General features: G+C 39.5%; 1 protein-coding gene across 2 annotated transcripts in view; it reads left to right on the forward strand.

Moving 5' to 3' along the window:
• The window catches only part of LOC126355899 (probable methyltransferase-like protein 25), a 70,514-nt gene that overhangs the window by 13,288 nt on the left and 41,275 nt on the right, over positions 1 to 15,951 (forward strand). For both annotated transcript variants that reach the window (XM_050006412.1, XM_050006420.1), the window contains exon 2: positions 7,895 to 8,446. In XM_050006412.1, the coding sequence (XP_049862369.1) occupies positions 7,895 to 8,446 (552 nt within the window). The remainder of the gene's footprint in view (positions 1 to 7,894; positions 8,447 to 15,951) is intronic.

Raw genomic sequence — 15,951 nt, forward strand, 5'->3', positions numbered from 1 at the left:
GACTCGACTGGCTGGAGCAGTTTCAACTGAACTTGGTACAAGCTTTTACAAACCTTTCATATCTAGGTGGACCATCCCAGATCAGATTCAGTTGTCACATCATCTGCTTTTAGTTAATATTGTCATAGTCATCAGCTTTGTGACAACCAATGCTAGATATAACACCCCTTTCAATTTTTCTTTGCATTAAAGTCTTCAATGTAACGAGAAACAGTAGTCAGATTGTAAATTGTGTTTCTTTTTATGATTTGGTACCATACATGGATAATCTTCAGACCAGCAACATCTCAGTTGGTGACAAGTGGAGTTAATGCACAAAGCAATTGTCAAATGAAGGAATTAGATAAGGAAATGAGACACTAAAAGCAGTAGGAGAGTTTTGCTATTTGGGCAGTAAAATAACTGATGATGGCAGAAGTAGAGAGAGTATAAAATTTAAACTGGCAGTGACAAGAAAAATATTGCAGAAAAACATAAATTTGTTAATGTCGAATAAAAATTTAAATATTTATGTGGAGTGAAGCCTTTACAGAAGTGAAACATGGACAAGAAATGTTTCAGACAAGAAGAGAAGGAAGCTTTCAAAATGTGGTGCTACAGAAAAATGCTGTAGCTAAGGTTGGTAGATCAAGTAGCTAATGAGGTGGCAGTAAATTGAACTGGGGAGAAAAGGAACTAGTGGCACAACTTGTCTAAAAGAAGGGTAGAGAGAGACCAAGAGATGAATACAGTAAGAGGTTTCAAATGGATGCAGGTTGCAGTAGTTCTTCAGAGGCTTGCACAGGATAGTTAGTGTGGAGTGCTGCATTGGATCTGTCTTTGGACTGAAGACTACAATGACAACACATCTATTCCATTCAACTGATGTTCCAAGTCCTCTGCTATCTTTGACAGAATTGCTTTGTCAGCAGCAAATTTCATTGTTTTTATTTCTTCTCCCTGAACTTTAATTCCTTTTCCAATTTTTTCCATTGTTTGCTTTGCTCTTTGCTCAGTTTATATATTGAATAACATGAGGGGTATGTTATAACCCTACCTCATTCCCTTTCAGTTATTGTCTTTCATTCATGTCCTTTGATTCTTATACCTTCAGTCTGGTTTCTGTGCAAGTTAGAGATAACCTTACAAAATTAAATTCAGCAACTTGTGATCTTTCAGTAGTCACTGTTTCTGGTGATAAAGAGTGTCAGAAGTTGGTTTATTTATAATATTTCTGTCCATTAGTGTTGTATGGAACAGTATTGTGGTGCTATTATAAGTTTAGAAGTGAGGCATTCATTACACAATCACAAGTAATAAATATCATCTATGCATCTTTAAGCCTGCTGTAGATAACTGCTTAAGTAACAAGCATACCAATAGTATATTGTCGATGAATTTATTTCGTAAGAGACTTGTCATTAAGTAGTATGTGGAATTTGAAAAGAACATCATTGTTTATAAATACAGGTTGCCTGAAAACTCCCCTAGCCATTTCTGGAAGGGAGTACTTTAATTGAAATGAAATATTTACGACATGAATGTACTTTAATGTGGAGGGAGACATCATAATTCAGTGAAATCACTGCCTTTCAAAATAATTGCCTTCTGTATCCAAGAAGAGTTGCCACTTGTCCTCAGTGTACCTGAACACATGCTGCAACATTGTTGGGGCATTATATTAAGTTCTGTTTACTGGCATTGACATACATATAATCACTAATTTTCATGGCATGTTCACCTGAAACATAAATCTTAACACACACAGTTCTTTCCTTCTCATCCCCGTAATAAGTCTCCCCTAGTTCTGGGTGACTTTCCCAAAATCTGCTCCTTATCCTAGGCCTATATAGCCCATTTCCTTCACCCTTCTTCCTTCCCCATCAACACTTCTGCTGGAAAAAGGAGCCACTGGCTCCAAACGCTTGCCAATCACAACAGTCTTTTATGTGTGTGTCTTCTACCACTGCATGGTAAGTAAATTTTATCAATGAAAAAAATGTTAGCATCTTCATTGTTGCTTTCTTCCCTGCCATTTAGATTGTCAAATCAAAGAGCTGTCAGTGTAAACATAAAACCTTTTCTTAGTGTTGTGAAAAATATTGCTCCCAGTGCTATCCATTGAGAAATGATAATCTATGGATTCATTGCTGAATTTATATATTTCTATGCATACAAGTTAACCTATGAAAGCTTTCAGTTCAAGAACATCAGTGTCATTTACAAAAGATATGTTCTTCCAAGAGTACTTAAGTCTTGTTTTACTAATTTCATTGTCTGTCCACTGTAGAATCTCATCAAAAATTTCTGAAGTTAAGTCTGTCATCCATTGTGTCATCATCATCAACATCCATTTCCTGTTCTATTCATATCATCATCCCTTTCTGTCCCATGATTTGGATCAATAACACTATCATCAAAAATTAAATCAATAATTCTTCCAAATGTATTTCAAAGTTTCATTAATTTACTTTCAGAAGTCAAGAATAACCTTTCTGTTCAGGTTGGTTTTGAATGCTAAGATGGATGTAGTAGTGGCTCGATGTTGTGCGAATTAATTATGAGACACTGTCAGTAATAGCTGTAATATACAATAATTATCGCAATAAACACAACATGTTGCTAAACACATCTGATGAATGACAGTCACTTTGTTAGTATTATACATCTGTGACATATTATTGTGACTTTACTATACAGTTACTGAAGATGAATTAGTGTGAATAGCACTGCACTTCACTGCAGGAAGCAAGCACTCCCAAGAAATGATACATACATGGAAAAGACAAAATGATTCCAGAAGGAAAGGGGAGGAGATTGCTGCCAGGAAGTTCAACAGCCATCTCACAGACATATGACACCCATTAAAGTTTAATAAAATTGAGGCACAGAAAAGGAGACATTTTGTAGCCCTATCATTGTTTGATTGTGTTTGCAATGAATTTAAAGATGATGACAGAGGAAACAGCTGGAGTGAGCTAGTAATCAGCTTTGAGACTGGCTTAATTTGCCACAAAGCAGTGATGCAAAGTAGTAGTAGTAGTAGTAGTAGTAGTAGTAGTAGTAGTTGTTGTTGTTGTTGTTGTTGTTGTGTTAATGGTCTCCAGTCCAGAGGTTGTTTTGATGCAGCTCTCCATGCCACCCTATCTTGTGCAAGGTTCTTCATCTCTGAGTAACTACTGCAACCTACATCCTTCTGAATCTGCTTAGTTTATTCATCCCTTGGTCTCCCTCTGCGCTATTTACCTGCCACGCTTCCCTACAATACTAAATTGGTGATCCCTTCATGCCTCAGAATGTGTCCTACCAACCAATCTCTTCTTCTAACCAAAACCAAGTTGTGCCACAAATTCATCTTCTGCCCACTTATGTGCAGTACCTCCTCATTAGTTACATGATCTACCCATCTAATCTTCAGCACTCTTCTGTAGCACCACATTTCGAAAGCATCTAGTCTCTTCTTGTCTAAACTATTTATCATCCATGTTTCACTTCCATACATGGCTACACTCCATACAAATACTTTCAGAAAACCGAGCGAGGTGACGCAGTGGTTAGCACACTGGACTCGCATTCGAGAGGACAACGGCTCAATCCCGTCTCTGGCCATCCTGATTTAGGTTTTCCGTGATTTCCCTAAATCGTTTCAGGCAAATGCCGGGATGGTTCCTTTGAAAGGGCATGGCCGATTTCCTTTCCAATCCTTCCCTAACCTGAGCTTGCGCTCCATCTCTAATGACCTCGTTGTCGACGGGACGTTAAACACTAACCACCACCACTTTCAAAAAGGACTTCCTGAAACTCAAATCTATACGCAAAGTTAACAAATTTCTCTTCTTCAGAAACACTTTCCTTCCTGTTGCCAGTATACATTTAATATTCTCTCTACTTCGACAATCATGAGTTATTTTGCTCCCCAAATAACAAAACTCATCTACTACTTTAAGTGTCTCATTTCCTAATCTAATTCCCTCGGCATCACTTGATTTAATGTGATTACATTCTATTATCCTCGTTTTGTTTTTGTTGATGTTCCTCTTATATCCTCCTTTCAAGACACTGTCCATTCTGTTCAACTGCTCTTCCAAGTCCTTTGCTGTCTCTGACAGAATTACAATGTGATCGGCAAACCTCAAAGTTTTTATTTCTCCTCCATGGATTTTAATTCCTTATCCAAATCTTTCTTTAGCTCCCTTCACTGCTTGCTCATTATACAGATTGAATAGCATTGGGGATAGGCTAGTACCCTGTCTTCTCACTGCCTTCCCAACCACTGATTCCCTTTCATGCCCCTCAACTCTAATAACAGTCATCTGGTTCTTGTACAAATTGTAAATAGCCTTTTGCTCCCTATATTCAACCCCTGCTACATTTAGAATTTGAAAAAGAGTACTCCAGGCAACATTGTCAAAAGTTTTCTCTAAGTCTACAAATGCTAAAAATGTAAATTTGCCTTTCCTTAATCTATCTTCTAAGATAAGTCGTAGAGTCAGTATTGCCTTGCGTATTCCAACATTTCGACGGAATCCAAACCAATCTTCCCTGATGTTGGCTTCTACCAGTTTTTCCATTTTTCTCTACAGAATTCTTATCAGTATTTTGAAGCTGTGACTTGTTAAACTGTTATTTCAGTAATTTTCACACCTGTCAACACCTGCTTTCTTTGGGACTGGAATTATTATATTCTTCTTGAAGTCTGAGGGTATTTCGCCTGTCTCATACATCTTGCTCGCAAGATGGTAGAGTTTTGTCATGATTGGCTCTCCCAAGGCTATCAGTAGTTCTAATGGAATGTTGTCTACTCCCAGGGCCTTGTTTCGACTTATATCTTTCAGTGCTCTGTCAACTTCTTCACGCAGTATCATATCTCCCATTTCATCTTCATCTACATCCTCTTCCATTTCCATAATACTACCCTCAAGTACATCACCCTTGTATAGACACACTATATACTCCTTCCACCTTTCTGCTATCCCTTCTTTGCTTAGAACAAGTTTCCATCTGAGCTCTTGATATTAGTACTGGTTTCTTTAATTTTCCTGTAGGCTGTATCTATCTTACCCCTAGTGAGATATGCCTCTATAACCTTACATTTGTCCTCTAGCCATCCCTGCTTAGCCATTTTGCACTTCCTGTCGATCTCATTTTTGAGATGTTTGTATTCCTTTTTGCCTGCTTCGTTTACTGCATTTTTATATTTTCTTCCTTCATCAATTAAATTCAATATCTCTTCTGTTGCCCAAGGATTTCTACTAGTCCTCATCTTTTTACCCACTTGCACCTCTGCTGCCTTCACTATTTCATCTCTCAAAGCTACCCATTCTTCTTGTGTTGCATTTCTTTCCTCCGTTCTTGTCAATCCTTCCCTATTGCTCTCTCTGAAATTCCCTACAACATCTGGTTCTTTCAGTTTATCCAAGTCCCATCTCCTTAAAATGCCACCTTTTTGCAATTTCTTAAGTTTTCATATACAGTTCATAACCAATAAAATTCTGGTCAGAGTCCACATCTTCCACTGAATATGTCTTACAATTGAAAACCTGGTTCCTAAATCTCTGTCTAATCATTATATAATCTGAAATTTTTCAGTGTCTTCAGGCCTCTTCCACATATACAACCTTCTGTCATGATTCTTATACCAAGTGTTAGTTATAATTATGCTTTCTGTTAAATTCTACCAGACAGCTTCCTTTTTCATTCATTACCCCTATTCATTATTCACCTACAACTTTTCCTTCTTTTCCTTCCTGCTATTGAATTACAGTCCCCCACGACTATTTAATTTTCGTCTCCCTTCACTATCTGAATAAGTTCTTGCATCACATCATAGATTTCTTTATTCTCTTCATCATCTACAGAGCTCGTTGGCATATAAACTTGTACTACTGTGGTAGGTGTAGACTTCTTATCTATCTTAGCTACAATAAGGTGTTCACTATGCTCTTCATAGTAGCTTAGCCGCACTATTTTTTTTTATTCATTATTAAACCTACTCCTGCATTACCCCTATTCAGTTTTGTATTTATAACCCTATATTCACCTGACCAGAAGTCTTGTTCCTCCTGTCAGCGAACTTCACTAATTCCCACTATATCTAACTTTAACTTATCCATTTCCCTTTTTAAATTTTCTAGCCTACCTGCTTGATTAAGGGATCTGTCACTCCACACTTCGATCCATAGAGCACCAGTTTTCTTTCTCCTGATAATGAAATCCTCCTGAGTAGTTCCCACCCAAAGATCCGAATGGGGGACTATTTTACCTCCGGAATATTTTACCCAAGAGGATACCGTAATCATTTAACCATACAATAAAGCTGCATGTCCTTGGGAAAAATTACAGTTGTAGTTTCCCCTTGCTTTCAGCTGCTTGCAGTACCAGCACAACAAGGCCATTTTGGTTAATGTTACAAGGCCAGATCAGTCATTCATCCAGACTGTTGCCCATACAACTTCAGGGACCACACATTGTCTGGCCTCTCTACAGATATCCCTCCATTAATTATCACTTCATTCCCTTTTCTGTTAGAGTGTGGAAAATAATCAAGATGCAAATATTGATGTCACATTTTAGCCACACAAAGAATGTGGAAGAAACGGAGCACCCAGACTCTGTTTATGTAAGAAATTACGTGAATGACAGTATTGACGTATTCTGCAATCATCTTGAGTTGCACACCAATGGCGTCCAATCTAATCTGTTATAATTTTCAACAGTGTACTGAAAGAGCTTCAATTTTCTAGTTTCACACACCATTCAGTGGTTATCTCCATGAAGTTTTGATTATTTTCCAGAATGATTATATATATTGATCAGTGTCTTTGGCTATTAGATTTGCTGTCTGACAGTTTCTGTCCTCATAACCAGAGTGCTATACTGGTCTAACAATTTCACCAAGCTGTACACAAATTTGATGGTGCAGCTTTGCTCATACTTGTGTCTGTCCAGATTTATAATACCCTTGAAAACACTACTTCACTTCAGCCACACTCGGCTTTCATTTAGCAACTGCAGCAAGTTGAAATTGGAATCGAGTCAAGGGCAGAATTCAACCTAACTGCCATGTGGATGAGGAAGCAGTAGAGTTAATTACCAGTTAATGCAGTGTTGCATCTGTGTTGAAGAACAATTATTGTTCAAAAGCCAGAAATTTATCATTACCTTTCATGTGCATTTACAGTGTGTCCCAGAAGAAACTGTCAATTTCAGGAATATGATAGGAACCATCATTTGAACCAAAAAGCCTAGTAAATATGGACCATAAAATGCATACCTTAAGAGTTATAAGCACTTGTCCGATAGAAGAGATATATTTTCACAGTAGCGAAGATAGACAAGTGCTCATATCTTTTAAGGTATGCAGTTTAGGGCCCAAGTTTTGTGGACTTTTTTTCTTGTTTTGACACGTACTACATCCTCCCAAAATATGGAAAGCAAAGAGCTTGCAGTAGAAGAGGTTTGTTTCACAGTATTAAAGACGAAGTAGTGCTAAATGCTCTTAAAGTATGCATTTTAGACCATTTACTTGACTTTTTTGCTTCCAATGGTCATTCCCGTCGTGTCCTTGAACACTGACCATTCCTGTAGGGGCACCCTGTATGTAGTGAAATATACCATCTCAAAAATAAGTGGTTATGTTCCATCATTATTATTTATCAAGCCAGTCTGCATATTTGCCTTTCAGATTAAATTTAAATTCTTCCTCATCTGTGACATGTTGTCTTTATTCTGTGCTATCCATTTCATTATTATTTTTTCCACTGTTCTTGTTCGGTGAAGAAATAACATGTTCATGTTTATTTCCTAGCTTCACAGCTGATTTTCAACATTAATACTATGTCAGTTTTATTGTTGACCATCATATTTTGAATTTATTCTGGATGTAAAAGTAATTACTCTGAACTGATCTTTACAGAAAGCTTGGAGACCAGCCTTAATAAAACTGGAGAAGCCTCAAACAGAGAAGACTCAACTTCGTCATGGAAAGCATTGGAAAGCTAAGATGCAAGCTGATGCCTCAACTTCTCAAAATCAGCAACTGAGTGAGACTGAAAATCTTGAGTCCAGCGAGGGTGTATTTGCTTTGTACAAGCAAGCAACAGCATATATCTCTGAAGAAACTGATTTAGCTGCCCTTGTGACAGAACATTTTGGTAGCTATGATTCTTGCAGTAATATTCTTTTAACAGGGCTGCACACTTGTGGCAATCTGGCACCAGCTTGCCTACAGTTGTTTGTAAGGGAGAATAATGTAAGTGCAGTGTGCAATGTTGGTTGCTGCTATCATCTTCTTGAGGAACACTTTTGTGAAAATCCATTTCCAAAAAGACTTTTGTGTGATAGCGAACACAAACTGTACCACGGGTTTCCATTGAGCCAGTATTTGATAAGAAAAAAATTTGTTCTGGGGCGCAATGCCAGGATGCTTTCAGCGCAGAGTGTGCAAAGGATCTCAGTAAAAAGAGAGGTATATTTGTATGTTCTGTTTAATGACTGAATGCTATAATTTTAAACTTACAAAAGGGTGTTGAGGAAAGAAGATCAGTACACACACTATTTCATTGCCTAATAGGAAATACACAATTAAGCCTCGGTTTTCAAGAGTCAGTTTTTCACATGGACTAAGTGTCTCCAGTATATTTCAGAAGACATTATAAACAGGAGGCATGATATTGTGAGAATAAATTGTCTCTGGACTATCTGCGCAGTCGTTGCCCATCAACACTTGTGGTTCTGAGGAGTTTTTCTGATGCTAATAGATATCTTTTTCCTTTGATCTTAATATCACATTTATGTGTTTTAATTTTCCTCTGTTCTTTTGTCTCTCTCTTTTTTTTCAAAAATAGCCTAGTCCTACAGTACCAGTAACGATTTTAGTGAAAGCACTTTGCCAGTCTGTTAGTCTGTTACTAAAAGCAGGAATTATGGTGGAAAGAACATTTTTGATTAGTAACTAAAATGCTAGAACCTTTTCAGTACGGAACTGTAAGTGACATTTTGGCAGACAAAGTACAGTAAGCACTTATAATTTCAGTGAGATATTCACAAAAATTACATAGGAGGGAGGGTATGCCAACCAATGTATAATGTTATGTCTAACCAAAAGAATTCAGAAAGTTGTACTGAGTAATTCAACTAAGATAGCTGAGGGACACAATTCTGATGGGACAGAAATCATGTATGGGGTTCTCCAAGGCGCAATCTTAGGCCCACTATTGTTCCTCATGCATGTAAATGATCTCCCGTCTAATACACAACATGCAAAATTAGTTCTTTTTGCATATGACACCAGTATTGTAATCAGTCCAATCATACATACAATAACAGAAGAAATGGTAACAAAGTTCTTAAAACTATCATTGTCTATTTTTCTGTGAATGGGCTCACTCTCAATTTTAAAAAGACTCCACATATTCAGTTCTGCATATCTAGGAGTACTACACAATGATAAGTGTAAAACATCATATGATGAGGAAATAATAAGTAGGATGGAACTTCTAAAACAGCTTAGTTCGGCCACATTTGCACTTACAATCACCGCAGATCTTGGGGAGAGACAAATCAGTAAGTTGACATATTTTGCATATTTTCATTCAGTAATATCATATGGAATAATGTCCAGGGCTAACTCACTTTAAGAAAGAAAGTCTTCATTGCTAAAAACCTTGCCGTAAGAATAATGTGTGGTTCTCAAATATTCAAATGTGTGTGAAATCTTATGGGGCTTAACTGCTAAGGCCATCAGTCCGTAAGCTTACACTCAAATTAACCTAAATTATCCTAAGGACAAACACACACACCCATGCCTGAGGAAGGACTCGAACCTCCGCCGGGACCAGCCGCACAGTCCATGACTGCAGCGCCTTAGACCGCTCGGCTAATCCCATGTGGCGTGTGGTTCTTGCCACTATCATCTTGTAGACATCTGTTTGCAGAAATGGACATTCTTACTACTGCATCACAGTGTATTTATTCCATTGTTATTATTTTTGTAAATAATCCCCTACAGTTCGAAAGAAACAACAGTGTACATAGTTACAATACCAGAAGGAAAAAGATATTCATTATTCCACATTAAGGTTGCCTTTACCACAGAAATGAGTGCACAGTGTTGCAACTAAAGTTTTTAATCACTTATAATGCTTATTCATTATGGATATTTTAGAACTGTGACTGTATATTGAATGTAAATAAGTTATACAGAACTGCAACTAGTCATATATTAATAATAATTATTTAAAAAAGTGACTGGTTACAGTTCTGTATAACTTATTTACATTTTTAATCACTGTCACTCTAGTATAAAATATCCACTAACTAACTGTCATTATAGTATCCATGTAATGATAAAGCATATAATGACAAATAATTCAAATCTGGATAATGTACAATATTCCAAGGTGAATAACAAAACTCACTGTGAACCAAATGAAAAAAAAAATTAGAAAAAACTGTTGGTGAATTGGACCCATGCTCCATGCTAGAGACAAATAGTTAGTGAAGCACAGGATAGTTGAAACGATCCAAGAAGCTGCATAAATATCGTCAGATCTTGATAAGATTTGAAAGTGGTGCAAAGATTGGCAAATTGCTTAAAATGTCCAAAAATGTAAAATTGTGAACTTCACAAAATGAAAAAATGTAGTATCCTATGACTACAATATCAATGCAGCACTGTTGGAATTGGCCAGCTCATACAAATACCTAGGTGAAACACTTTGTAGGGATATGAAATGGAATGATCACAAGGGCTCACTCAGACTTTGGTTTATTGGTAGAATACTGGGGAAGTGCAGTCAGTCTACAAAGGAGATCACTTACAAATCACTCATGAAACCTGTTCTAGTGTGTGAGATCCATGCCAAATAGGACTGTAAGAAGACTGTGTTATGACTTTAAAAAAAGTTTTCATGAAAGAAGTTTGAATTTTTAATTCATTGCTATTTTAGGCAGTGTGTATTGAACTGGGGAGAAAAGATATTTATTGCACTGTTTGACTAAAAGGAGAGATAAGCTGAAATGTCTTATGTTAGGGCATCAAGAAACTCATTTGATAATAGAAATGGAGGAGGAGAGAGGTGCAGTCAATCAAGGACGTAGGGATAAAAATTGTAGGGTGGGGGAGCAGGCAAAGATTGGAAACAGGTCTATATCTATATTCTGCAAATCACTGTGAATTTCATGGCAGAGGCTACTTCCCATTGTACCACATCTTAAGGTGTCTTCCTGTTCCATTTGTATATGTACCTGTAGCAGTTCCATCTTCTCTGTTTACCTCTTCATTGATTGCCTTCGGTGTCGATGTCCTGCGTTGCTACACTGGCTGAAAAATGGGATTTGTAATTCCGACACTGACTAATAAAAATAATGTAGCCGACAGGTGCACAGTTGCATTTCACTCTTTTTTACTTTCACTGTTCACAACCCCCCCAATAATACACAGTTATTTGTCCAGTACACAATTGTTTAACTTTCGATAAGCCTCATTAATAGTTTGCAGGTAAACCTCCACATACTGCTACAATAGTTTGCTATTGATCATATACAAGCAGTAAAACCTATCCACAAAGTTCACAGTTCTTGAAGAATAGAAAAGCACGTATGGAGAAGACACTGTCAGTGTTTTAACACACAGTCTATTGCTGTTACATTTATTTCACTGTTAAGTTGAAGCATTGTTGTTGCTCTAACCAATGCATATTTCTCGTCTGAAACTCAGTCATGGACTGACTGTCTTGTGACCAAAAATCAGGCCCTTAGGTATCCTCAGAATAATAGGTACTGAAACTTCACATTGTTCAATGTTTAATTTACAGAAATAACAATTAAAACTTAACTCATTAAAGTAACTGAATACATTGAAAATAAAATAGAAAGAAACTTCCACATGGAAAAATATATTAAAAACAAAGATTCCAAGACTTATCAAGCGGGAAAGCGCCGGCAGACAGGCACATGAACAAAACACACAAACACACACACAGAATTACGAGCTTTCGCAACTGGCAGTTGCTTCGTCAGGAAAGAGGGAAGGAGAGGGGAAAATGAAAGGATATGGGTTTTAAGGGAGAGGGTAAGGAGTCATTCCAATCCCGGGAGCGGAAGGACTTCCCCTAAGGGAATTTTATTCGACGTCCAGCTCTGGTGTGCGTCGGGTGTCTCGGGGGCGATGACATTGCGATTCACCTTTCTCGTACGATGCACTGAGCGGTGTTTTGGTATGCTCTGCATCCATCATGTGTTGATGCACAGGCTTGGTGTCAGAGGTCGGAGAGGGTAAAACCCATGCTGGCTTGACACGTTCAATCGATACCTTTGTCGGAACACCATTGTACATTATGTCCACAGTATGCTTATTTCTACTCAGCACCTGAAATGGGCCCGTATATGGTGGTTGTAAAGGCGATTTGACTGAGTCTGTTCGCAACATTACATGAGAGCAATTGTACAAGTCTTTGTGTACAAACACCTTAAAGTTACCAAGGCGAGAAGGTGGCGGGCAACGTATATTTGTGCAGTGACGTTTCAGCTGCTGCACCCAGTGTGAGAGGCCCTCTGATCCAGGTAGTAAGGTTGGTACTAAATAATCTGCAGGTGTGCTCCCTGCCGCCGTTGGATAAGCAGCTGCAGCAGCAAGTCGCATGCTCTTAGTGCACTCATGTGTTACATAGTTTAACTCTTAATTTATTTGCGTGTTTTTGGTACTTGCATTGTTTAATTCATAAATTTCGGGCATATTATAATATTTGAGAGTTGTAGCATCGCATTTTAGTACCTGAATAGTGTAAAATCGCGTAGTCTCCTTCCGCCGCCGAGCAGTGTGTCAGCTTTGCGCAAATAGCAGCATTACTGCATTTACTAGGCAATCTTGTATTTTAATAACCGTTTAAATTTTGTCTCGATTTGTTTGCGCTCTCTGTATATTAGTTCAGACGTTCTTTGCACAACAGTTTTTAGCATGGTTAGGGACTGCCACTGCTGTGTTCGGATGCAGGCTGAGTTGGCATGCCTTCGCTTCCCGCTTCAGGCAGTGTTGGCTTCGGTCACACAGCTTGAGGCTGTTGCCAATGGGCATCACTGTGGGGGTCCGGATGGGGGTTTGTCGGAGACAGCCAGCTCGTCCCACACATCCCACAATCGGACTACGACTGTGGTTGCCCGGGATACTGCCCGCATTGATTCTGATCCCTCACCTGTGTTAGAGTGGGAGGTCATCTCAAAGCATGGCAGGGGGCGAAAGACATTCCGGAGGGCTGAACCGAAGGCCTTTCCAGTTTGTCTGATGAACCGGTTTCAGGATCTGTCTCAGGCTGATACTGATCTTCGGCCTGACATGGCTGCTTGTCCTGTTCCAGAGGTTGCCCCTCAATCTGCAAGATCCGGGCGGTCGCAGAGGGTGGGCTTACTGGTAGTTGGGAGCTCCAACGTCAGGCGCGTAATGGGGCCCCTTAGGGATATGGCAGCAAGAGAGGGGAAGAAAACCAATGTGCACTCCGTGTGCATACCGGGGGGAGTCATTCCAGATGTGGAAAGGGTCCTTCCGATTGCCATAAAGGGTACAGGGTGCACCCATCTGCAGGTGATCGCTCATGTCGGCACCAGTGATGTGTGTCGCTATGGATCGGAGGAAATCCTCTCTGGCTTCCGGTGGCTATCTGATTTGGTGAAGACTGCCAGTCTCACTAGCGGGATGAAAGCAGAGCTCATCATCTGCAGCATCGTCAACAGGACTGACTGCGGACCTTTGGTACAGAGCCGAGTGGCGGGTCTGAATCAGAGGCTGAGACGGTTCTGCGACCGTGTGGGCTACAGATTCCTCAACTTGCGCCATAGTTTGGTGAGGTTTCGGGTTCCGCTGGATAGGTCAAGAGTCCACTACACGCAACAAGCAGCTACACGGGTAGCAGGGGTTGTGTGGTGTGGGCTGGGCGGTTTTATAGGTTAGATGGCCTTGGGCACGTACAGAAAGGGCAACAGCCTCAACAGGTGCGGGGCAAAGTCAGGACATGCGGGGTCAAGCAGCAATCGGTATTGTAATTGTAAACTGTCGAAGCTGCGTTGGTAAAGTACCAGAACTTCAAGCGCTGATAGAAAGCACCGAAGCTGAAATCGTTATAGGTACAGAAAGCTGGCTGAAGCCAGAGATAAAATCTGCTGAAATTTTTACAAAGGTACAGACGGTGTTTAGAAAGGATAGACTGCATGCAACCGGTAGTGGAGTGTTCGTCGCTGTTAGTAGTAGTTTATCCTGTAGTGAAGTAGAAGTGGATAGTTCCTGTGAATTATTATGGGTGGAGGTTACACTCAACAACCGAGCTAGGTTAGTAGTTGGCTCCTTTTACCGACCTCCCGACTCAGCAGCATTAGTGGCAGAACAACTGAGAGAAAATTTGGAATACATTTCACATAAATATTCTCAGCATGTTATAGTCTTAGGTGGAGATTTCAATTTACCAGATATAGACTGGGACACTCAGATGTTTAGGACGGGTGGTAGGGACAGAGCATCGAGTGACATTATACTGAGTGCACTATCTGAAAATTACCTCAAGCAATTAAACAGAGAACCGACTCGTGGAGATAACATCTTGGACCTACTGATAACAAACAGACCCGAACTTTTGGACTCTGTAAGTGCAGAACAGAGAATCAGTGATCACAAGGCCGTTGCAGCATCCCTGAATATGGAATTTAATAGGAATATAAAAAAGGGAGGAAGGTTTATCTGTTTAGCAAGAGTAATAAAGGCAGATTTCAGACTACCTAACAGATCAAAACGAAAATTTCTATTCCGACACTGACAATGTTGATTGTTTATGGAAAAAGTTCAAGGCAATCGTAAAATGCGTTTTAGACAGGTACGTGCCGAGTAAAACTGTGAGGGACGGGAAAAACCCACCGTGGTACAACAACAAAGTTAGGAAACTACTGCGAAAGCAAAGAGAGCTTCACTCCAAGTTTAAACGCAGCCAAAACCTCTCAGACAAACAGAAGCTACACTATGTCAAAGTTAGCGTAAGGAGGGCTATGCGTGAAGTGTTCAGTGAATTCAAAAGTAAAATTCTATGTACCGACTTAACAGAAAATCCTAGGAAGTTCTGGTCTTACATTAAATCAATGAGTGGCTCGAAACAGCATATCCAGACACTCCAGGATGATGATGGCATTGAAACAAAGGATGACACGCGTAAAGCTGAAATACTAAACACCTTTTTCCAAAGCTGTTTCACAGAGGAAGACTGCACTGCAGTTCCTTCTCTAAATCCTCGCACAAACGAAAAAATGGCTGACATTGAAATAAGTGTCCAAGGAATAGAAAAGCAACTGGAATCACTCAACAGAGGAAAGTCCACTGGACCTGATGGGACACCAATTCGATTCTACACAGAGTACGCGAAAGAACTTGCCCCTTCTAACAGCCGTGTACCCCAAGTCTCTAGAGGAACGAAAGGTTCCAAATGATTGGAAAAGAGCACAGGTAGTCCCAGTCTTCAAGAAGGGTCGTCGAGCAGATGCGCAAAACTGTAAACCTATATCTCTGACGTCGATCTGTTGTAGAATTTTAGAACATTTTCTTTACTCTAGTATCATGTTGTTTTTGAAAACAGCGATCGTGTGAGACCCAACTCGCTTTATTTGTTCGTGAGACACAGAAAATATTAGATACAGGTTTCCAGGTAGATGCTGTTTTTCTTGACTTCCGGAAGGTGTTCGATACAGTTCCGCACTGTCGCCTGATAAACAAAGTAAGAGCCTACGGAATATCAGAACAGCTGTGTGGCTGGATTGAAAAGTTTTTAGCAAACAGAACACAGCATGTTGTTATCAATGGAGAGACGTCTACAGACGTTAAAGTAACCTCTGGCACGCCACAGGGGAGTGTTATGGGACCATTGCTTTTCACAATATATATAAATGACCTAGTAGATAGTGTCAGAAGTTCCATGCGGCTTTTCGCGGATGATGCTGTAG

This window comes from Schistocerca gregaria, chromosome 1, assembly GCF_023897955.1.
Source record: "Schistocerca gregaria isolate iqSchGreg1 chromosome 1, iqSchGreg1.2, whole genome shotgun sequence".
In the NCBI taxonomy this organism is placed as follows: domain Eukaryota; kingdom Metazoa; phylum Arthropoda; class Insecta; order Orthoptera; family Acrididae; genus Schistocerca; species Schistocerca gregaria.